Consider the following 25,701-nt stretch of genomic DNA (forward strand, 5'->3'; position numbering starts at 1 on the left):
CCCGGTCGATTCAGTACCTAAAGTATTGACTCCAATGAAGCTCAACCCCTGACTAGAACAAATCACTTTAGGGACAACCCCAGGCATTAATATCTGGTTACATCCAAATAATATTACTTTTTCTATTAGTTGTTGTTCGTCGGGCTCCTTTTAGCCCAAGTATTTGAAGATATTGACTTCAAACTCTTATGAGTATTTTGAATTAGTCAGTTGGGGAGACTGTTTAAGACTTTTTGTTATTTCATGAGGTTCTTCTTGGCTTGGGCACCTGTGGCTACAGGTTTAAAACAGATCTGGGTTGAAATATTTTTTGGGTAAGATTTGGGCCTCCTAAGAACCTCGCCTCTCCAAACAAAAGTTGCTTTAGTCAAGGCAACTATTCTCAAAAGTTTTAGATCAATCGGAAAATTTTTATTTTTTGGCACCTTATTGGGCCGTAACTTTAAGACAGCTCATTTCCCAAAACTGTAGTTTCTCGTAAACTATGGTCTGACTGACAGGAACGAAGGCTTTTAGTTTCAACTTATTTAGAAAAAAAATCTTTTTAGCCCTTTTAAAGACCTAATTTTGGCCAGGAAAATATTTTTCTCATTTCTATTTTTTATGTAGCCCTTGGCCCAAGGATTTCCAAACATAATTCTAAAGCCTCCTGAAAAAGATATTGGCCCCATTTCTTAAGAATTCATGGCTCCAACCTTGTTTTTCTTATGGAGGAGGTTTCTCTTAGCCAAGGATCTTGCAAGCGTAAATTTTAAGCAGTTTGGAAAAAAAAATTTGGCCGTTTCCGTGCAACCTATACTTATTACTATTTTTATTGTGTACTGGGGTCCTATTAGCCCAAAGATTTAAGAACTGGTTTCAAAATGACCTGAAAAAAGATTTTGAATCTATTCTAGCCCTTTTTCCGGGGCTATACCTCAAAACTAAGATTTTCATATTAAACCCATCTAGGTCCGGGGACTTAAGGCTGCAAGCTTGAAATTGATCAGGTACAGTGCAACATGATTTTAGCCTCTATCTGTCCCTTTAGCACCCCATCCCTTTTCAAGCAAAACTGCGTAGTCTCCTCCATAGGCAACGTTTCGAGCAAAAGAGCCTTCCAAATAAAAGCACGAATTTGGCCTTTTTAGAACCCCAGTTTAGGGGAAACAGAATTTTTTAATTGGGTCTCCATTGCCCAAGGACATCCGAATACAAGTTTTATACTAATATAAAAATAAAAAAATTGCCCTTTATTGGGTATGTCCCCAAACTAAATTGCTTTTAAATATTAGCATTTCCTGTATGCAATGGATTTGCGGTTTCAAGTTTCAGGCTATTCAGGTAAGATTTCGGGCTTCATTTTCGGACTTATAGTTTTTCCCCCTTTTTCGTCGGCTGTACTTGGTAAGGGAACTTATTGCTCTAAGTTTCAAGCCATTCGTAACAAATTTTTTGAACCTGTCCCGTTCCAGTTTTCGAGAAAATCAGTTTTCTATCTTTCCTTCGGAGTTAGGGTCTCTCTGCCCAACGATTTATGAGTATGAGTTTTGGGAAGAAGAAAAGTATCATTTAGCCCTGTTTGGAGCCTTATTCTCAAAAACCCCTCCAATTTCTTCAATGTTTAGGCTTCTCTTGGGCTGCGTTCTTTTAAGAAGTTGGGATGATGCTTACTTAAACACTTAAACACTTTTTATTTATGCTTACAACTTTAAGGATATATACCATCTTAAGAGTTGCCTCTCACATTACCGGTTCCGGGCTTCTCTTGCACTTGCGGCAATATCTTCATTAGTTTTCCCTGTCCCTCGAAAATTTTCAGGCCCGATTTTAACAAAATCTTCATTTATTAACAAAATTTTGCCAACTGCGCTTTCTACTTTATTTAATAAAAATAAAATTTCGAAAATCACAAGATGATTATAACCATTAAATTATTTATTCTAAGTCTTGTTCCTCTAATATTTCTGCACCCAGGGCAAGTGCCCCTCTATCTCCTCCTAAAACTGCCTCTGGCCTCTCTAGATTGGTTACTTTATAGCCATTGTGACTTGATCAATCCAGTTTTGTATTTGTTTGATAAATACGCCTTTTGTTTGCTGGCAAGGGACAGTGTGCTCATTTTGCATGATAATCACAGTAAAGAGAATATACAGTAACGACAAAGGCTATACTCTCCATTGAAAATATTTGACACAGATATAAACCACACAAGATTCATACCCCGCGTTCACGCACGCGCGATTCCGATGTTCACATTACGATAAGCTCATGGAAGCCTGTTTTCTTTTGTCGACATCTGAACTAGGCTGTGACGACGACACTGCTCAGAGTCTTTATGCGCGGTATAAAATATGTGTCATTTTTGGAAAAAGAAGTCGCTACTGTATATTCTCTCTACTGTGCTGGTAATAAACCATGAAGTTGACATATCCCGATCCCTTACAAGAAGAAAAAAAAAGCAAAACAAAACTCGAAATCTAATAGTTCGTGCAATCAAACTGTAAGAGTGTCTCCGTTCAATATTAAGCGAAATTCTAAAAAACAAAGATACACAAGAAGAATTGACTTCTGGTGCTGATTCCAAATGTCTAAAATTTAGTAGGTTTAATGTTACCCATCAAAAGCTACGAACCTTAGAAAATTTGCAAGATTTTAAAAAGACGGTGGGGGGCATCCCTAAAAAGTCAAGGAATCATAACGAAAATCGTACCGTCACATTAGACATATCAGTGAATCCTACTTCTGAGGGTTCAAGTTCCCATCTGCAAAACTGTGGGTTTTTGCATTTTTTTTTGCTAGAAAAAAGATCATGGATACATGTTTTTTTTTATTGTTAGGGTTATTGTTTAAAACCAATGGTCCTAGAAGATCAGGAGAGACCTCATTCAAATGGAAATTAAAAGTTTGAGTGCCCTTTTTAAGTGACCAAACAGATTAGAAGGCAACTAGACCATCTCATACACCCTTTTTTTCCCAAAGTCATCCGATAAAAATGTTGAGGTTGCCATTTTTTTCAGAATAGTTAAAATATCAAATAACCATCGATTTGAGGATGACATGATTCACTAAAGGAGGGGATCACCGGTTTAGACCGGGGAATTTGCAAGAATTCCTATAGAAAATTCATTTTATTCATCTTATTTATCTTTGCTGACTCAATTTTACATATGGAGATGTTCTGGGGGAAATTGTTCTGGGAAAATTTTCAAAGGGATTAGAATTATTTTCGTGATTTTTCAGTGGGGGGAGGGGTAATTCTCTACGCGAAAAATTTTCAAGGCGGAATTTTCCGCAGGAGAAACTTTCCACTGGGAGAGCAGATTTCCAGGAAAAGTTTTTTACAAAGAAGTGATATCCGACATGATTTAAAAACGATTAGTAATAAAATGGGAAAAAAAGTGTTTTTCAGAATGAAGGTCAGCTATGGAAAATTTTCCAGGCAGAATTGTGAGCAAGAATTTTTCCAGCGAGGAATTTTCAGCGAGGATGGAATTCTCTAGAGGAGGGAGTTTTTAAGCAAGAAGAAATTTCCATTGAGGAATTTTTGTGTGGGGGAGGAATTTTCCATGAGGGGGGGAGACAGATTTCCAAGGATTGTTCGAAAAACAATCAGAAATTAAATTAAAAAAATAATATTTCTCAACTAAAAGTATTAAGTAACATTAATACTTACGACTAACAAAACTATTCCGTATATGAGGGGATACCCCCTCCTCAATACTTCTATCTTTACGAGGTATTAGTGTTAGCTCAACTGTTAATGAAATGTCATTGCGAATGGGACTTAATCGATGTTAAGAAGAAAAAGAAATGTGGCCCGCAATAGTAATTGTAAAAAAAATAGATACGGGAATCGTGTTAAAAAACTTATTTGAACATTCAAACTTCAATTATTTTGTTTAATCAACTTGTTTCTGTGCATGCTGTCAAAGCATATAACTTCGGTCCCAATTTTACTGAATTAAGTACAAAGGTTTCCTAAATTTTTATTTTCCCTGAAATTATTATAAGATTTTTTTCTTTTCTTTTCTTATCCTCTCTGAACACTCATTATATAAATTATATTTTACTACTTTTTGAGGTTTTACTTGTATGGCCTAAATTTTTACTAACTTCCTTACATATTAGTCGTTTTATGCGGGATAAATAAATTAAATATCATTTTTTATAGTTTCTTTGTCGTTTTTGTTGTTTCAGGTTTTTCCCTTATTATTTCTTGACGTAAGAAGCGAATCCTACACTAATTAAATAACAATTTTCAACTGAAAGAAAAGGAGCAGCATTAAAACTTAAGACGAACAAAATTGCTCTATACGCCAAAGTTCGAATTTTGTTCCAATTCTTTAAGAGTGACCCCTGAGTGACAACGGCCGTTTAATTAGAATAAATAGCTCTTTTGAAAGTACTGAAAAAAACTTTACCGTAAAGAGCGAGGTATTGACGAGGGGGCGAACCCCCTCATGTACCTAATGATTTCTGTTCATCTTAAGTTTTAATGTTGCTCCATACTTTCAGTTGAATAAACTTTTTTTTTAATTTAATTTCTGATCGTTATTTAAATAATGCCAGGAAATCCAGCACCCCCCTTCATGAAAAATTCCCTTTCCCCATGAAAAAGTAACCTAAGGGAAGATCCTCCTACGTAACTCCCTTTCCCCAACCCGCCACAAGAAAAAATTCCCCTGAAAACATCGGTATACTTCCCAATAACCAATACTACATGTAAACAATGGGCTAAGTTCATAGCTCGCAGCCCTCCCCCCAGGGAATGAGGGGGATTAAGTCATCCTCAAAGACACAGTTGTTAGTTTTTTTGAATATGCTAAACAAAATGGCTGTCTCAAAATTTTGGTTCGGTGACTTTGGGAAAAATTAGCACGGGAGGCGGCCTAGCTGCCCTCCAATTTTTTGGTCACTTAAAAAGGGCACTAGAACTTTTAATCTCCGTTTGAATGAGCCCTCTTATGACATTTTAGAACCACTGGCTCATTGCAGTCACCTTTGGGGAAAACACACACACACAAAAAAAAATATATAAACACGCATCCGTGATCTTCCTTCTGTCAAAAAATACAAAATTCCACAGTTTTGCAGATAGGAGCTTGAAACGTCTGAAGTAGGGTTCTCTGAAACACTGAATCTGATAGTGTGATTTTCATTAAGATTCTATGACTTTTAGGAGGTGTTTTTCACTTTTTTTCAAAATAATACAAATTTTCTCAGGCTCGTAACTTTTGATGGGTAAGATTAAACTTGATGAAATTTGTATATTTGAGCTCAGCACAAAAATTCAATTCTTTTGATGTATCTATTGGTATCAAAATTCCGTTTTTTTTACCTTGTACTGTTTGGTTGAGTTCGTAATAGAATTTTTGAAATAAATTTTATCTTAGTACTATATTCCATCTTTTTTATGCAAATTACCATCTCTACATTTGGGCGAGACCTCCCTCCTTCTCTAGTTCTGCTCCCCCCTGGTTGAAACGCATTTTACGTTTATAAAAATTAAAAATGCTTTTTATGTTTAACCGACTTCTGTCCTTCTTAACGCCCTCCCCCCAAATAAAAAAAAAACAAATTTTGTGCTTACCTAAACTCACTTATTCTTTTTTTTTTCACCGCTACGTTTCAAAAACTGATAAATATTAAATTTTTACATCTATATTTCTAAAAGGGTCCTAAATGGTTTATTTATAAACTTTCATTACCTATTTATTTTATCCTTTTTATCTAAGTGTTGAATCATCAGACTATAGTTATAATAGTTTTGGTAGACAGGGCTTGTTGCTAACCAACTTCGCTTTAAATCACGTTTAGCTAACCTGCTTGCATGGCAATAGTTATTCACCCGTTAGGCATGGAATGAATGGGGTAGTTTGATTTTCAGTCTAACATCTGAACTCGCTGTGAACATTTCAAGTATAATTATGAATCAAAATGTAAGTAACGATATGAATTTATCATTCTGTATTTGTATGTAAATGGTTTTAAAGGCTTAGCTTTTTTCTTAGGAAAAATCATCTATTTTACTTTGATTCAGACACAGTTTGGATTTAGTTGGATAAGACAGACTTTTATATGTGTAATAAATATCAATTAAAATCCTTTTATTAAACGGAATATGACCGCAGCCAAAAGAATCTAATCAGGGGCGGGGGGTCACTCCATCATGATACTTGGAAGGGCTGACACCAAGAATCCCTGGTAGAAGAAAGATAATATTTAAAAGGCTTATATTTTGTAGCACTTAGATACATATGATACCTCTTGAAAAGAAAATAGGTACTTCTGTATTATAGCGACCACACTCAAGAAGGGAAGTTAGGTTAATCATAATAAAATATACCAAGATATGATGAAAATATTACGCTTTAGCAAGAAAAAACTATGGAAACTACAAACTAGAACTCATTATATTAAATATTTAACAAACTATAGATTAAATATTTAATTAAGATATACCTGTATAATGGTTTATCTCAATCAGGCTAAGCTAATTATCTTCGAGTGCACGCAGAGAAACCGGTTTATAACATAATAAGAACAACAGTTTGTTCGCTATAATAGACAAGTACGAGAAAATATTTTGAAAACTTTGGCCACCTCCTCCCTCAAGTTGTGTTGGCTGGCTCTCCTGATAAAAATTCCTGGAGATGTTCATGCATCCCATATAAGTAAACTTAGCCTAAATAGAGATCTATAACTTAATTCTATGACTTTTAGGGGTTTCCCCCCTATTTTCTAAAATAAGGCAAATTTTCTTAGGCTTGTAATTTTTGATGGGTAAGGCCAAACTTGATGAGACTTATATATTTAAAATCAGCATAAAAATGCAATTCTTTTGATTAATTATTCGTATCAAAATTTCATTTTTTAGAGTTTTGGTTAATATTGAGCCGGGTCGCTCCTTGCTACAGTTCGTTACTACGAACTGTTTGATTATAACAAAAAATTTTTTTTGAATAATATCTAGTTTCTAGCACAATAAAACCCAGCCCAAATAATGTCTACCCCAAATAAATTTTGCCATGAGGAAGGGGACCTGAAAAGTCTGTTATACCGACTACACTCAAGTTCTTGATCTTAATAAAACTGGTTTTTGTGTGTAAACCCCCAGATAATCAGCTTGGCTTGAGGTAAACTACAATGCAGGTATATTTCGATTAAACATTTAATATATAGAGATGGTTAGGTTTTTAATATAATATGTTCTGGGTGGCCTGCTTTTCATAATCCTCTGTTGTATTTTCCATTATTTTGTTACTAAAGTATTATATTTCCATCAGATTTTGGTATATTTCATTATTATCAGATTTGGTATATCACTTCTTGAGTGAGGCCGGATAATGGACAAGTACCTTTTTTCAGAGGCAAAGGGAGAGGGTTGGTAAAAGAAATTAATTTTTTTCAGAAAAGCGTAAGAATTTTCACAAATATTACATTATTTTTTTTCTGGAGAGGGGCGATGGCAGATACTATAACTATGTGGGCATCCTTTCCTAGGTGTATTTTGTCAGTGCCATACATACAGTGGGGCCTTTGGGTAAGACCTACTCCCCAGAATTAGGAATGTTACGTGTAGATATTTATTGCTAAGAGGACATGATAAATTTGAAGTATTTTCCATTGCTTAGTTAAGCAGACGTCGAACATACTACTTGATGAGGCTTTTTATGTTCTTTCCAAACATACTAACGACTTTTTTTTTGCAAATTTCTCTTAAGCCCTTAAAGTCACACCTTGTTATTTATTAGAAAATGATTATGAAAAAAATCTAAAGATTATTAAAATAGTCAAAAATACCTAATTCCTAAGAATGTCTTGCATTACTTTACCCCACCCCCTGATGGATAAACATGACGTTGGGTAGCGAAAAGATTGATCAGTCGGACAGCTTCACTTACCTTGGTAGTGGAATAGCAAAGCTGGTGGGAGCAGTGAAGATGCTAAAAGTAGAATCGCCAAGGCTCATGGTGTTTTTTTCATGGTTAAAAAAAGTTTCGAAGAACAGGACGATAAGTCTGCAAACCAAGATTAGAATATTGGAAGCTATAGTGATGACATTGATCAAATATGGTCCTCAAGCAAGGGCGCTCCGAAAAGCTGATGAAGATTTGCTAGATGTTTTCAGAGAAATTGCCTACGGATTGTTCTGGGTACCCGGCTGACTGACCGTATTTCAAACAGAAGGCTGTACGAAAAGTGTGGTTCAATCCCGCTTTTTGTGGCTTTAATGATAGAAAGGTTGAGATGGCTAGGGCACGGTCTGTGGATAAAGATAACAGATTGTCGAGGATTGTCCTTTTCGGCCAACCGTCTTGGGCGAAATGGAAAGTCGGTCATAATGTCATAAAGAAAGATGTAAGGGAAATGGGAACTTCCTGGAAGGGTGTACAGAGGGAGGTTTTGAATGGATTGAGATGGAGGAGGAGTGTGCGTAGCTGCGTTGGCCTCAGGCGGCTTGGTACTGCGGTGAGTTTTTAGTAGTAATAGTAGTAATATTACTAAAAAGCTGACTCCTCCACTTTAAAAGCTGTCAGAAATGGCACACCAATGTATCTCGCCTCACCCATGTTTGATACGTTTGTTTTATCAATGTTTTTTTTTTCTCGGCTATTTTTTCTCCATATTACTCCACTATTTATTTTTTTAACATATGTAGGTCATAGAAAAATATTTTATGTTTTATCATCATTATTATTATTATAGTTGTTCCGGACCAACTGAGCTTCCGATAATGAATTTAACCCCCCGTACTACATATTGGGAAACATTTTGACAAGATTTTATCTCAGCCTTATTCCTACGTGTAAGGCTTAAATATTCTGCAAACATATTGATTCTTTGTATCTATGATCAACAATTTTAGCTTAGATCTCCTCCTTCAGGCTATGGGTCTGCTCCAAGATGGCTCCCATGACACGAGACGGATTGTAAGCCTCCCTTAAATTTGTTCTGTGTTAGTTGTAACAACAGAGATGCTCCTATGTAATCCATCAATGATATCAGTAGAGAAGGGGTAAAAAGGGACCTATTTATCAGAAGTCTTTATTTAAAAGGGGGTAGTGGGTATCAATAGGGAAGAGGGGCACTTACACTCTCTACTTTTTGAATATTACATTCTTAGGTTATTTTATTGATAAAATAACGAAATTGTGCTCTTCTAGATTTAAGGAGGGGGATTTTAGGAGGGGCTCATTAAAAAAGGTGAAAAAATTCTTGCCCACTCTAGTATTTTGCTTTAACTAGTACCGCTTTGGGAGAGGGGGGGGCACTTACCCCCTCTACTTTTTGAATATTACCTTCTTAGGTTATTTTATTGATAAAAATAACGAAATTGTGCTCATCTAGATTTAAGGAGGGGGATTTTAGGAGGAGCTCATTAAAAAAGGTGAAAAAATTCTTGCCCACTCTAGTATTTTGCTTTAATTAGTACCGCTTTGGGAGAGAGGGGGGGGGCTTGAAAGCATGTTCCCAACACCTATTTTATATAACCTGGGATACTTTGACCTGGGACAATTGGATAATGGCTGTAACCACTCTTACCTATCCCTACCATTAGCCCCTCTCACAAATGAACTAAATATTAAGGACTAAAAAACTAAATGAAAAAAATTCTGAAATGTCGTAGAGCTTTATCTGATTTGGATACGCCTTAAAGACGAGTTTGAAAATCGGGTTATATAAACGACAAAAATAAGAAAATGTTATATTTCAGTGTCAGACTTGCTCCTTCCCTCTCCCGTAGCTTTCAATGGGCTAGATATACTCCATTGTATAGTATTATAGTATTGTATATAGTATATTGTATAGCCTACTCCATTGTATAGTCTGTAAGGGACAAACGTAGCCAAGTACCATTTTTTTCTTCGGGGGGGGGATGCTCATGTTGTAGAAACTTATTGACATTTCATAAAGATATTCTGTTAAAAAAAAATATTACTCCTAAAAATCTTTTTCGTTAAAAGAAATTTCATTTTGCCAAGGCCTTATCCAGAGTTTCTTGACTCCCCTCTTTTCCCAAGAAATCTCGTCTGTTGACCAGAAATTATATTCCATGGAATATCAGAAAAAAAAGAAAAAAAATATATATAAATTATTTTCCAGGCATTAAAAATACAACGTATCGCTGTCTGGAACTGACATCGAAGTGACTTTTCAGATACTCCCATGATTTTGATTGACCTACTTGATATAATTGAATCTTGTTTTCCTTCATGTTATTCGTTACTATTCGTTACTATTCGTTACTATTCGTTACTATTTCGTTACTATTAGGCACTTGCATTGGAACAGTGTACAAATAGCTCGGAAAATCGAGTACTTTAAACCATTTTAACTATAAAATGCTACGAAAAAACAAATTCCCAAAAGAAGTTTTCTGAGAAAAATGTTTACAAATATTCGCAGATTATTCTGAAAACGAGTTCTGGAAATAAAATATATTTGCACGTTTTTTCCGATAAATAGATCGAATTATTCTGTTCTCGAAGCCATTTTTTCGGTAAGTTTATTTTAATGGGGGGAAAATCAATCGCAAGAAGGAATTTTATTGCCCCAAAGAAAAGAGTATTCGACACGCTTAACTGATAGTCTCCCGCTTAGCGAGCATTTATCATAAACGATACAAAGAAGCGATACTTTCGTGTTGTCCCGACTCAAGAATTGAAGTTAAGTTAATTATAATGAAATATACCAGAATCCGATGAAAATATTATACTTTAGTAACAAAATTGTGAAAACTGCAAGAGAGAATTATGGAGCCCAGACTGCCCAGGACGCATTATATTAATTACCCAACCTACTCTATATATCAAATATTTAATATAAATATACCTGCATAGCAGTTTATCTCCCTCTGACTAAGCCAATTATCTCCAAATGCAGACAGAGAAACCGATTTTACTCAGATTAAGAACTTGAACGTGGTTGGGAAAACCCGTAAGCACCAAAAAAAATCTAAATGAAACCTTTTTAATTTAGAGAAAAATAAATTTATGAATTGATAGTAAGTGAAACATAGCAAAGTCATTTCATTAAGTCAGTTAAAGATACCTCAATAAGTCACACATGACTACTTACCACATCAGCTGAGCAGCCTCCATATTACGTACGTAATTTTCTATGCTAAGTGGATAAGTTATGTCAATATAATTATAACTTTTTACATTTAAACTAGTTCTTTCGAACTGACTTTTGATTGACTTTTATTTACATAATAAACAAAAATACAAACTATTACAGATATAAATCACTACGCTAGGGAAAAACTTAAATTTTGCTAACGCGTGGTGATTAACTACATAAACATTCCTAAAGGCATCCTAAATTAAAAATAATAATAAAAAAACTACGTAAATGTTTCTTGAAGCATCCTAACTAATTAAAATAATAATATAAGGAAAAACAAAAAAATACAATCACCTTCTCTCCAACACCCCCAGGGTAGCAACCCACATCCAAATATAGCTAGGCTGATGTAAAAATAAATCCTAATTGTCGTCTAGGCTAATCACAATTATTACAAGTAAATTATTCAAACCTAAAAACTCTGAACGGAGATTGAGATACAAGCTCTGATCAAGCTTGGAAGATCTTCTAGGAAAAGCTTTTCTGTTCAATTTCGGATTTATTAATTACCCTGTACTTGTCTATTATTCCAACCATGCTCAAGAAGTTAAGCTAGGTTAATCATAATGAAATATACTCAAATCTGATGAAAATATAATACTTTAGTAACAAAATTATGGAAACTACAACAGAGAATTGTGGAATGCAGGCCGTCCGGAACGCATTATATTAAATACCTAACCTAAAAAGCTCTATATATTAAATATTTAATTAAAACACACCTACATAGTAGTTTATCTCACACAGGCTAGGCTAATTATAACCGAATGCAGACAGAGAAACCGGTTATACTCAGATCATGAACTTGAGTGCGGTTTTGATAATAGACAAATAACAAGTCCACTTAGCACTGTTGAAGCTACCGAAAAATTTGCTCCGTAACATTGCATTAATTAGCAAAAATATGAAGTTATACCAATGAGAAAGGTTTACGACCCAGTATGAAAGCACCATTAGCAGGGTTGCCACCACGGTCAGTTCCTAAAGTGCTATAATTGTCCAAATGTGGGTGCTACACAGTAATTTTCGATGCTATAGTCAGCAAATTGACTGTAACAGTATTAAAATAGCACTTTAGTGCTACTGGTTGAAACCCTGAGCAGGTGCTACAGTGCTACACATAATGACATAATGCTAAAATAGCAGTTTCGTGCTACAGGTGGCAACCCTGAAAATTTGACCAGCTAAACTAAGGACTATGTGGTTTTGCAATACACATAAGTTTGAATGTATTATTGGCATTAAACGTCACTTAATTCAATTAAAAGATTTATTAAGTTAATTAAAAATTTAGCTTAAAGAGGAGCAAGCAGGGGCTTAGAGGAGGAGGACTATCCTTATAAGTCTCTATTCCTTTAAAGCTCGGATTTTGATTTATTTGAATAAATTTTTAAAACTTTATTTTTTTTTTGTTTAATTAGCATAGTGTAATTCTAATTCATTATGCTTCCAGCTCTATATTCATTTTCACATTCTTTTATTTTAGGCTCTAGACCCTAATCGTCGCCCAAGTCCCTATGAAATATTGTCACAACAGGTTGCCAACTCAAAATCAAAAGATGTTGATACTCTCATGACCTTGAGTTCAAATTTTTCTGTTGTTAAAAACGACTCTAAGCCCAAAGATGGTGAAACACTTTTGAGCACGAGTTCAAGTTATTCTGCTGGAAACACTGGTAAGTTTTGTCATTACTTTGTTTGTTTTTTTATTCTTTTTTTACATACGCTTTGAAAAATCTTCCATGCACGTAAATAATAAATACTATACTGAATAATTCTGTAATGCATATTACAATATAATAACTTAAATATTACTCATATTTTCTAACCCGAACAAAAAAACAACCACAAAAACAAAAAAGGGAAAAAACAAACCTAATTCCTCTCTTTTTCTTACAACTTCATTGATATATTTCTTCAGCCAAAACGATTGTCCTTGTTAGCGTCGTCTGCAGGATCCTTGGGCATTACCCTGAAAAATTACTTCCCATTAGGAAGCTGCTTTCACCCTGCAAGAATCCTCAATTCCAAACGTCTCAACTCCAACTGCAAACATCCTCAACTCCTTCACCCTGCAAGAATTCTCAATTCCAAACGTCTCAACTCTAACTCCAAACATCCTCAACTCCCAAATTGTATCTGGGACAGGAATAATCTACATCTGAGAGTAGCCATTATATTTCAAAACTGTATTTCTATCTTTCTTTCCAACAGGAGAGCTGTTTTTTCTGAAATGTTTTTCTTCTGCAAAAAATCTTCTATCCCCGTAAGCATTCATATACACATTTAAATCTACCGATTGATATTTATGCAATTGTATTCGTTCGGGTTCTTATTGATTCTGGTGCATAGATTTTACAAGTCGTGCTCATCTGAGCTGCACAGAGAGAGGTTAGAATTCTTCAAGATTAGACAAGGATCTGGGCTGTAGTGCAGCAACAAAATTAACTTTAAGGCATCAGACCACCCCCTAAAAGTACCTAATCTTCCTTAGAAAAAGGATTACAACTGTGTGCAAAAGCGATTAAAATTGTTCTTGCTGTTAATATGATTAGGGGTTTGTTCAGAAATTCAAAGGCCAAATCCCTTTTCCGCACCTTGTTTTCACTTATCTTCATACATTCCTGAAAAAATATTTTCTACTTTTTAACCCATTTTGAAACCTATTTTTATATTAAAAAAAAAAGATAATAAGAAGTTATCCAATTTCTTGTTCCGAGGGAAAAGAAAACCCACTTTGACAAGAACAAAAAAATCGTAAACTTCGCGCAAACATGCATTTAGAATTATTGTTTCAAATTCAACACTTTATTGTTTCAAATATGACTATGATATAACAAACAATATAACTATATATATATATATATATATCTATATATATATATATATATATATATATATATATATATATATATATATATATATATATATATAATATAAGTGTAACATAAAGCTATCCTTAAACAGTTCATCTGGAAAAAATGGGACATACCATTTTCGACCTTTTGAAGCGTTTACGTTTCAAGGAATAAGACTACTGCCAATACTACCCACTTAGATAAAGCTATCGTTTAAAGTTTTTACGCTAAAGTTTTTTACTGTTTAATAAAGTAAAAAGAGTCAAACTTTAGCGGAAAGAGTGGGGCGTTGAGAAGGGAACAGCCCCTTTCATACACGGAGTAGTTTCTGTTCGTTTTAAGTTTTAATGTCCCTCCTTACTTTCAGTCAAAAAAAACTAGTTTTTTTATTTAATCTCTTCCAGATGTTGAATTCTGCTGTAAAGTTATTTTTTTCATTTTTATTTAATCTAAGTTAAACCTAAGTTTAAAGTTTCATTGCAATTTTATTTTGAAGTACTTATACATTCAAAATTGTATTTTGGTTCTCTAGTAAATGAGCTCTTAAAAACCGAAAGACTGTTTTTCAAATTTTAATTTTATGTTAAAGGGTGGGCGTTAAGAAATATAACAACCCCCTCGTTTTTATCACCTTTTGAAAATAATATTAAAAACAAAAAAATGAAATGAAGACCATTTTTCCAATAAAAATGGAGGGTTAATAACTCAAAGCAAATAGAGAATATCATGTACATTAGGGGTTGTCTATTCCTTTAAATTTTTGATCTTTATTTGAAAAAGTATATACTTGTGCAGCTACAAGGTTTCCGCCTTGTGACTTGCATTAAGCCGTGCCTGAAAATTCTGTTAACCGTGTTTAACCAAGAAAAAGACATTGAGATGCTGTGTTGGCTTTTGATGTTTTTGTGCTTCGATAATAGTAGAAGCAGTCAGGACATTGATGGATCCAGGGGGTGCTCCCCCACCCCTGACATAGTGGTTGATTTGTGGTTGGGACCACTTGCTCTGGTTTGAATTGGGACGAAAGTTTTTTTTTGTAATTGGTTATTAATAGATGAGTTTTTAATTAGTTTATTAAGACTGCCTCTTTTTGCAAATAAGTTAGAAACAAGGTTTCAGTTACTTTTTGGGGTGTCTGTTAGATTTTACTAATGACGCATACCGCTAAAAAGCATTTTTAAACTTTGGTTTATCAAGAGAATCTTCTGTATTACCACGAAAGTCAAATGGGAGGTGAAATAACAAGGAAGGGAAATTTAAAATCCTAACTTCTGTAGGCTGTCGAAATTATGTTTCAGGAAAGTGCTGTCACAACGAGGCTGAACAGCAAAATATTTACTTCTTTTTACCTTTAAAAATTTGTTTTGAGTCTTGCTATAGCACCAAGGGCAAAGATATTGATATCATTAGTTTGTTTGGCTGTCTGTTTTTTATTTTTGGTTTTCTTTTTTTGCGAAGCGGGGTGGTTTTTACAACATTGTTGTTTTTTAAGGGATTTGTATAATAGAAAGTAAATGTATGAGAAGTGCAAAAATTATTAATCTAAGTTTTGGATTTTGGTGAGCAAATGGTGGCGACTTTACTGCCTATTTTCATCTAATCAAAGCTCTGCATTATACGACATTATGATATGTCATTATATAATATGTCATTATATGACATAGATATGTCATATAGTCATTATATGACATTATATAGTCAGCTGATATGTCATTATATGACATATCAGCTTCTCTGTCCATCCTAAAACATTAAAATAAAGGCAAAACTCTTCAGAACTTTAATAAAGGCTCGTATAAGTATATATTTAAAACTAATTATATGAGTCAAAATACTCCTTCAAAGGTCGGAGTAATCATTTAAGAAGAATAGATTTTCGAAAAATTGTTTTTGAAAGAAGGCAAATAATTATGTGTTTTTTTTTCTAGTTGGTATAGATGGGTCTCTGAATTCTCAGTTTGAATCAGTGGAATAGCATCGATTTTTTTTCAAACATTTAAAAATAAAATGTCGATAAAAAGTGGAAATTCACGCAACTTGAGTTAACCACGCAAACGGAATGCAATTACAATATTATTTCAGAATTTCTCACCTTCTCAATACCAAGCAGTCACAAAATATAGTTGTGTTTTTGCATAGGGGTTGCATATATTTGTCCCTAAAATTGTCTAAACTGCTATATATACCGCTGAGGATTTTATACTTATTTTGATACATGTGATGCAATCATGTTTCCACGATTAGTTGTTTATAAATCAAAATTTTTACAGGGCAATTCCTTTATTTAATGCTAAATCTGAGTCTAATTTCAAATTTTTATTTTTGTGCTCAATAGACATATTGAGGTTTAACTTTGAATTGAATATCTAGAAATCTCAAGATTAAAAAAAATTAATTAGAAATCTACCACAGCTTGAAACCATGAGAATTTAAATCACCAATCTGTACTTTTCAAATACAGAAATAAAAAACACATAATTACTTGTTGTTTAAGGAGTATTTTGACTCATATACTTAATTTGAAGCACATACCTACATGCATCTTTATTAGAGTTCATATTTTTCTGACGATTTTGGTCTTTATTCGAACATTTTAGGATGAATAGAAGAAGAAATACTAACAAAGAGCGCTAAACTGACAGGACTCTATACTCACAGGACTAGCCATTATTAACCTTCACCGAAATATCGAGGTAGACATTCACCGTGTAATAAATAGATGTGGCGGTTGTGGAAATACAGAAATAGACTTCTTCTCATAAAATTGTGAATTCTGTAATTTAAGCGAAATAGATCGAACTTTAAAAAGTGGATAGATACGCTACTTTGCAATGAAAAGTAAAATTTTGGTTAGTAATTTTTTGAGCTTTCGTCAAAGTTAACACTGTTTATTAAACACTATTTTTAAAAAGAAACAGCGATTAGTTAATGCTTTATTGCCTATACCTCCAAACCCTCGCTTTAAATGTCTTCTGTGAATTTCTATCTCTTCGTTCTATTTTTCTTGTTACACCCCTAAAAGAACTAGTATTTAATGTTCGATATATCTTTTACGAACATACAAGTTGTATTTTTATCCCCATTTCCTACTCTTCATTACTATCATAGTTACTAAATGTCGCCACAAAGTTAGGCGACATGCTAAATGGTTTGAACTATACAAATTGTCACAAAAAATGCATGACCCCAGAAGATGGTTCAAGACCCTTTTTTTACAATAAAAGGCTTAACTCACTCGCTATAGCGGTAAAAATGTATGTAGAAAATATTAGAAATCATGTTTTTTTTTATAGATGGTGAACAGCTTTTTATTTATGGTGGGGTGGCCTTTATAACTTACTTTTTTTTTGTATATTCAATATTTTTATACCATTCCAATTTCAACAGATTAACTAGAATTTAACCCTCACCAGATTTTAGGATAAATTCACGACCATTTCCACTACCTACCTACGACACATAATTGTCGAGGTTTTTTTTTAAAATCGTGGGTATTTTTTTGTTCGCAAGTTTATTGAAGCAACCTATTATACGCCCCCTATAAAGAAAATCCTGGACTCGTCCCTGGTACAGCACTTAAGCCTGAAATGGCTGAGGATCCCCTAAGCAACAGCCAATACTTTCCTTTCATTTCTAAAAATGAAATTATATTTTATACATAAAACAAATAAAATTTGATTCTATTTAATTTGTGTCTTGTCATATGTTTATTTTCTTTCTATTTGGTGCAATGATCTATATATTATGGTTTAACTTTATGAATATCCCCATTTCAGACACAAGTCAAACAGACAGTGGGTTTGGAAGTAGCCTTGAAACTTCTTTGGAAACAAAAGGAACCATGGGTGCCACCTTTTATTTTGACTCATCCTCCAGCCACGGAGATGAAATGAATCGATATCCTGATCCTCTATACCTCAGAAAACAAGCAGAAGCAATGCAATTCGGAGCTAGAGAACACGAAGAAAACCCCCCTTCAATAACACGTACCTTTAACCACGTTCGAGAACGTTCATTTAGCGTAGGACCGCTTGCGCACAGCAGACATGACTTTATTCCGGGATCAGGAAGAATTAGACAGATACCATCGTATCTCCCTTTGACAGCACCTTCAAATAGGGAGTAAGTTCTTTTAAATTTCTTGTCCAGGAAATATTATACGAGCCTTCCAGAAGCCCATTTAACAAAGTCCAATTTTTATTTATTTATAGCCCTTGATATTAAGCTGCGTAACTGGCTTTTAACACATTTAAGTTCTCTGGATTGGGATTAATACTAACAAATTACATACAAAAGTTTTACTATGAAACATTATATAATTCTTTAACAGGCAATTTGACAAATTTAATTGGGAAACATGCTTCAGAACATTTTTAATATTCAAATATATATTATTTTTTTTAATTATTATATTATTAATTATAATTATAATTATGTACATTATATAATTCTTTAACAGGCAATTTGACTAATTTAATTGGGAAACATGCTTCGGAAATATTTTTAATATTCAAATAGATAAGCATGCATATCAAAATAAGGATAGTCTTTGACAAGGTGATTGGTATACATTATATACATTATATAATTATATAATTATTATTATAATTATAATATAAGTATAATATAATTGGTATAATATACTGTATGCTTAATCTTATTGTTGGTGTTTGCGGAATTTGGATATTTAGAGAACTACGGAGCTGATAATTTGACCGATCAGATACAAAAGAAGACATAAATCTGAGGAACGTAAATCAAGACGTAATATTATTAATTATAATTATAATGAATTATTAATTGTAATTATAATATTATGTACATTATATAATTATTTAACAGGCAATTTGACTAATTTAATTAGGAAATATGCTTCAGAACATTTTCAATATTCAAATATATAAGCATGCATATCAAAATAAGGATAGTCTTTGACAAGGTGATTGGTATACATTATATACATTATATAATTATATAATTATTATTATAATTATAATGTAAGTATAATATAATTGGTATAATATACTGTATGCTTAATCTTATTGTTGGTGTTTGCGGAATTTGGATATTTAGAGAACTACGGAGCTGATAATTTGACCGATCAGATACAAAAGAAGACGTAAATCTGAGGAACGTAAATCAAGACGTAATATTATTAATTATAATTATAATGAATTATTAATTGTAATTATAACATTATGTACATTATATAATTATTTAACAGGCAATTTGACTAATTTAATTAGGAAATATGCTTCAGAACATTTTTAATATTCAAATATATAATCATGCATATCAAAATAAGGATAGTCTTTGACAAGGTGATTGGTATACATTATATACATTATATAATTATATAATTATTATTATAATTATAATATAAGTATAATATAATTGGTATAATATACTGTATGCTTAATCTTATTGTTGGTGTTTGCGGAATTTGGATATTTAGAGAACTACGGAGCTGATAATTTGACCGATCAGATACAAAAGAAGACGTAAATCTGAGGAACGTAAATCAAGACGTAATATTATTAATTATAATTATACTGAATTATTAATTGTAATTATAATATTATGTACATTATATAATTCTTTAACAGGCAATTTGACTAATTTAATTAGGAAATATACTTCAGAACATTTTTAATATTCAAATATATAAGCATGCATATTATAAGGATAGTCTTTGACGAGTTGATTGGTATACATTATATAATTATTATTATAATTATATTAATTATCGTAATTATTATAATTATTATATTATTAATTATAATTATAATTAATTATTAAATACAATTATTATAATTATTATATTATGTACATTATATAATTCTTTAACAGGCAATTTGACTAATTTAATTGGGAAACATGCTTCAGAACATTTTTAATATTCAAATATACAAGCATGCTTATCAAAATAAGGAAAGTCTTTGACGAGGCGATTTGCGTATTAAAGCAAACCAATTAGCTAATATCCTTTTTCAATTGTCTCAAGTGCTAATTTTTTTAAGTACTTGCTCAAATAGGTCTCTTAATGGTCCATTTTTTAATGACACAGATTCATCATCTAATGTAAAAAAGCTTCATCGCTCGGTATCAATTCAGTGTCTAAATTAAATAAAAAAAATTAGTTTTTTAACTGAAAGTAAGGAGCGACATTAAAACTCAAAACGAACAGAAATTACTCTGTATATGAAATGGGTTGTCCCCTCCGCAATCCTTCGCTCTTTACGCTAAAGTTTTTAATTGTTTTAAAAAATAGAATTGTGGCAAAGAGTCAAACTTTAGCGTAAAGAGCGAGGGATTGCCGGGGGGGACAACCCATTTCATATACGGAGTAATTTCTGTTCGTTTTGAGTTTTAATGTCGCTCCTTAATTTCAGTTAAAAACACTAGTTTTTTTATTTAATTTCTGAACGTTTTGAATTAATGCATGTTTGATATGCATGTTTCATTTTAATACATAAATTATTAAAATGAAATTTGCATATTAATTCTTTTTTTTGGCTAAATGGCTTTCTCTTAGTTTTGATCAGACAATTTTGAGAAATAAGGGGTGGGAAAGGAGGCCTAGTTGCCCTCCAATTTTTCGGTTACTTAAAAAGGCAACTAGAACTTTTAATTTTTAACAAACGTTTTTATTAGTAAAAAATATACGTAACTTAAGAATTAACTTACGCAACAAACTTTTATATTCTTATATTTTTAATTATATATATGAGGGGGTTTGTCCCCTCGTTAATACCTCGCTCTTCACACTAGATCTTAAGTTTTGTCCCAATTCTTTAAGAATGACCCCTGAATCAGAAAGGCCGTAGAATAAATAGTTGAAATTACTGAAAATACTTTAGCATAAAGAGCGAAGTATTTATCTCCTCCTAAATACCTCACTCTTTATGCTAAAGTATTTTAGTACCCCTCATATGAGTAATAATCTCTGTTCGTTTTAAGTTTTAATGCTACTCCTTACTTTCAATTGAAAAAACTTTTTCATGTTTATATTTTCATTGTTTTTTTTAATAGTAATGCTAGAGAATCCTGCGCCCTTTTCATTGAATTTCTCTTCCCCCAAGAAATATTCCTACAAGGAAAGATCCTCCCACATAGTCCTCTCCCCTCAACCCCACACCCAAACCAAAAAAATCCCCCTGAAAACGTCGGTACACTTCCCAAAAACCATTACTGTATGTAAACATTGATCAAAGTTTGTAACTTGCAGCCCCTCCCCCAGGGACTGTGGGGTAGTAAGTCATCCCCAAAGACATAGTTATTATGGTTTTCGACTATGCGTAACAAAATGCCTATCTCAAAATTTTGATCCGTTGACTTTGGGAAAAAATGAGTTCGGGAGGGGGCCTAGGTGCCCTCCAATTTTTTTGGTGACTTAAAAAGGGCACTAGAACTTTTCATTTCCGTTAGAATGAGCCCTCTTGCAACACTCTAGGACGATGACCCCTGGGAAAAAAAACAACAAACAAACAAACAAATAAACACGCACCCGTGATCTGTCTTCTGGCAAAAAATACGAAATTCCACATTTTTGTAGATTGGACCTTGAATTTTTTTTTTTACAGGGTTCTCTGATACACTGAATTCGATGATGTGATTTTCGTTAAGATCCGATGACCTTTAGGGGGTGTTTCCCCCTATTTTCCAAAATAAGGCAAATTTTCTCAGGCTCGTAACTTTTGATGACAAAGGCTAAATTTGACAAAACTTATATATTTAAAATCAGCATCAAAATCCAATTCTTTTGATGTATCTTTTAGCATCGAAATTCTGTTTTTTTAGAGTTTCGTTTACTATTGAGCCGGGTCACTCCTTACTACAGTTCGTTACCACGAACTGTATGATTTATGTTGTAATGTTTGATGTCTGTAGTGTTTGACATAAATCTGTGTCTAGTAATCTGTCTCTAATATCTAAATATGTGTCTAAATCCGTGTCTAGATATTTTTTGAATCCAGTCTTCTTCTCTTTAAATTGCGGGTCGATTTTGTCGTGCGAAAGCAGTTGTAATTTGGGACTAAAAAGCCCCGAATTTCAATTATGGCTGCCAAAAGGCAGTGATAATTTTGAAAAAAAATTCTTGCTGCCTGTCGCAAGTCCTTCTCCCTCCAAGAGGGGCGACTTTTAAGGTAAATAAACTAAAACTGAAACAGGTTTACAATTTTCCAGCCTCAGAGGGCGTTGCGCCGTCTGAGAGTTGAAAAAACTACCAGCAGTCCGAACTGCCATTTTGGCATTCTGAAACAGCTTTGTAATTAGTCTGTTTTAGATGGGGTTGTGCTCCATTGAGTTGTCAATAGCAGTAATAGTAAGAATTCTTATGGTACATGTACATCTTGTGGTATCTGTACATGTTGTGGTATCCAGTATACATGATTATATTTTGCTGCAAAAATTATACTGAAGTTTGTGCCCTTGAAATTTTTGAATCTGTATTTTTTGCAATAATTACTACGAAGGTCAGCGCATGTTCTTAAATTTTTTAATTAAATTAATTAATTAATTAAATTATTAAATAATTAATTATTATATAATTAACAATAATTAATTAAATTATTGTCAAAATTAACCGACAATCACACACTCATTTCAAAATATAGTAAAAATTTGATGGTGCAACAGCTCTACTGAATTGCCCATAATAATAGTTTTAATAATAAAACGGTTTTCTAAATAATTCCCTTCTGGGTAAATCTCTTTTGTAAGATAGTTTATGTGCTTTCTGTATAAACAGAATACAAAAAGCTGTCGTAAGAGCAAAAAGGAAAACCAAACAGGAAAAAACTTAAACCAATTCAAAATTAAAAAAGAAAAAAAACAAGGCCAGAAAGAAAATCAGAAAGAAAATCTGATGGTTTGTCTTTACTTGGATTCCTGGACTTTTAATAGATGCTTTCCACCATTTTCGACAATCAGGCAAATTTTCTCAGGATCGTAGACTTTGATGAGTAACACTAAGCATAATAAATCTTATATGTCTAGAATCAGCATAATAAGCCGATGTTTTTTATATCTATTGATATCAAAATTAATTTCGGTTACCCACAAAAATTTGGGGATAGTGGAAGCACTGGTATTTTCAGACAAAATCTGCCAAAAAATTTTAAAACTGAAAAGTACCATTACTAGTTTGCTACCCCACTTTTTCCACGGCTGGCTCAGTCCAATGATTGGCTCTCGTTTTGGTTCTGAAAAGTATATGTCCTGAGTAGCTGATAAACAGAAGTTTCTGTAGTTTTTGTATAAAAAGAAAGCTGTCCTAGGAGTAAAATAGAACACCAAATCATCAAAAAACTAAAACAATTCAAAGTTAAAAAAGAAGCAACAGAGCCAGGAATGTAAGAACACCAAAAAAACAACAACAAAAACCTAACGTTATCCCAAGAACCCGACCTACGTCTTTCCCGTCATTCCAGTTCTCACTAAAGCCACATCTATCAATAATCCCTTGAACTGGTTAGGCCAAGAAATTTTCCCGCCATTAACTAGCTCTTCTTCATTGCGTTCGTTAATAATCTTTGATAAATATGATGTTATTTTAGTCATATTATTGCACTGTTGACTTGATTTTTAGACTTGTTGACTTGACATTACCAACAATTCTATGCAATTCCGCTTTTCAAGTATAAAAGATTTAAAAACACATCAGCACATCATTAATTCAAAAAGTTCTGCCTATACTATTTTACTTAGCCGAGCCCTTGGGGTATTATATAGAAGGAGAGCTGGAATTAATAAAGCTGCGATACTTCAAACCTCACTCAAACATGATCTCCATAAAACGATACATAATAATCAGGCTATAAAATACGACTTGAAATACTTCATTTCGTTGAAATGAAGTAGACTGGTGCTTTGGAGGGGGAAATAATGAAGGGGCAGACAAAGCCGTTCAGTGTGCTGACAAGGGGGGAAACATAAGCTAAATTAAGACGCCATAGCTCAATACTTAAAAACTCCTAGCTGTGCCCCTGCTCTACCAGCTAAAGTTTATGCATCATAGTTGGAGATGCAATAGTCGATAAGAAAAAATATTGTGATAGCATGAGATAAAAGCTGTATTTGTTGGGTAGGACTGTCGTAGAGCTGAAATGAAGGGGTAGGCTGGCAAGAAAAGGAAGAATCGCTAATGGATTGGTTTATAAGTACAATGAAAGTGCATAAAATCCAAATTAGTATCCAGGGAGGTAAAAGAACAAAGACTTTAAAACATTATTTCACATAGAATTCCGAAGTTAGGTTTTAGATTCGGAATATTTGCTGTAACTAGATTTAGCGGTTGAAGCGCTAGGGACTTGGTCCTGAATTTGAGCGAATTGTTTACCGCTAAAAATAGAAAAAGGAGTTGATGAAGGTAAAGACTAAGTATATTGGTTAATATTGCTCCAGATACAGCCTATTAGTTTGGGATGTGGCCAAAATACTGGCTCAGAGTCAGCAGCTTTATCATTTAAGAAATAATTTTTAGAGGGTAATAACGTCGAATAACGGTAATAAACGGTAATAGTTGTCAAATAACGGTAATAAATATGCAGATGGTTGTTAAAACGAAACCTATTCATCTTTTTTAAACTTGCTAACGAAATGGTGAAAGAATTGAAAACAAAGTAAAGACTGGCCTCAGTATATTGGTTACCATTGCCCCAGATGCAACCTAGTAGTTTGGGATGTGGCCAAAATACTTGTTCAGAGCCAGCAGACTTATCACTTAAGAAACAATTTTTAGATGGTAATAACGCCGAATAACGGTGATAAACGGTATTATTTGTCAAATAACGGTAATAATCATACAGATGATTGTTAAAACGAAAAGCATTCACGTTTTGTAAACATGGTAACGAAATGGTGAAAGAATTGAAAATAAAGTAAAGACTGGCCTCAGTATATTGGTTACCATTGCCCCAGATGTAGCCTAGTAGTTTGGGATGTGGCCAAAATACTTGTTCAGAGCCAGCAGCTTTATCATTTAAGAAACAATTTTTAGAGGGTAATAACGTCGTATAACCGTCAAATAATGGTAATAAACGGTAATATTTGTCAAATAACGGTAATAATCATTCAGATGATTGTTAAAACGAAAAGCGTTCACGTTTTGTAAACATGGTAACGAAATGGTGAAAGAATTGAAAACAAAGGATTTACTTTCAGAACATTTGAAATCTTCAAATCTTGCTTTGAATTCATCCTTGAGACTAATTCACGACAATTAGGGGATGGGGACGAAATAAGTTTTTCTAAAACCTAGAAGGCAATTTTTTTAAAATGAAAATACCAGAACAGAAGTATATTTAAAATCATAGGGGGGGGGGGGGGGAGAAGAACACGAAGAAAAGAGTATTTTTCTGAAATAACTACTTTAAACTGTTAAGCCTTTTTCCAAAACTCGTATTGAAAAATTATGTCGCCCTCACCCAAGGCATTTGCACTCTGGTTTGGGTATATCTAATATAATAAGGGGGGAAAACAGCTCAACTGCTCAATATTATAAAAAAAAAATACTAGCTTAGGATAATTCTAGCTTGCGATTACTACTGCGGTACTTGTATAATCTACCCCCTACCCAATATTCTTCATCTAATTAGAACCTTGAATTTTCCATAATTTTGGGAATTAGGGGCCAAAATGTGATGAATATATCATGAAAAGAGAAATCACCAATGCAACAGCACAAACACATGAAAAAAAAAAAAAAAAAAATCCATCCCAACATTTT

At 33.2% G+C, this 25,701-nt stretch overlaps 1 protein-coding gene across 1 annotated transcript in view; it reads left to right on the plus strand.

Annotated features, from left to right (window-relative positions):
• Positions 1-5,765: 5,765 nt before the first annotated feature.
• Positions 5,766-25,701, plus strand: part of LOC136032648 (cytoplasmic polyadenylation element-binding protein 1-like) — a 53,266-nt gene continuing 33,330 nt past the window's right edge. The window contains exons 1-3 of the mRNA XM_065712926.1: positions 5,766-5,921; positions 12,599-12,788; positions 17,747-18,092. Coding sequence (XP_065568998.1) covers positions 5,910-5,921; positions 12,599-12,788; positions 17,747-18,092 — 548 coding nt within the window. The 5' untranslated portion in view covers positions 5,766-5,909. The remainder of the gene's footprint in view (positions 5,922-12,598; positions 12,789-17,746; positions 18,093-25,701) is intronic.

This window comes from Artemia franciscana, chromosome 11, assembly GCF_032884065.1.
Source record: "Artemia franciscana chromosome 11, ASM3288406v1, whole genome shotgun sequence".
NCBI classification, from domain to species: Eukaryota; Metazoa; Arthropoda; class Branchiopoda; order Anostraca; family Artemiidae; genus Artemia; species Artemia franciscana.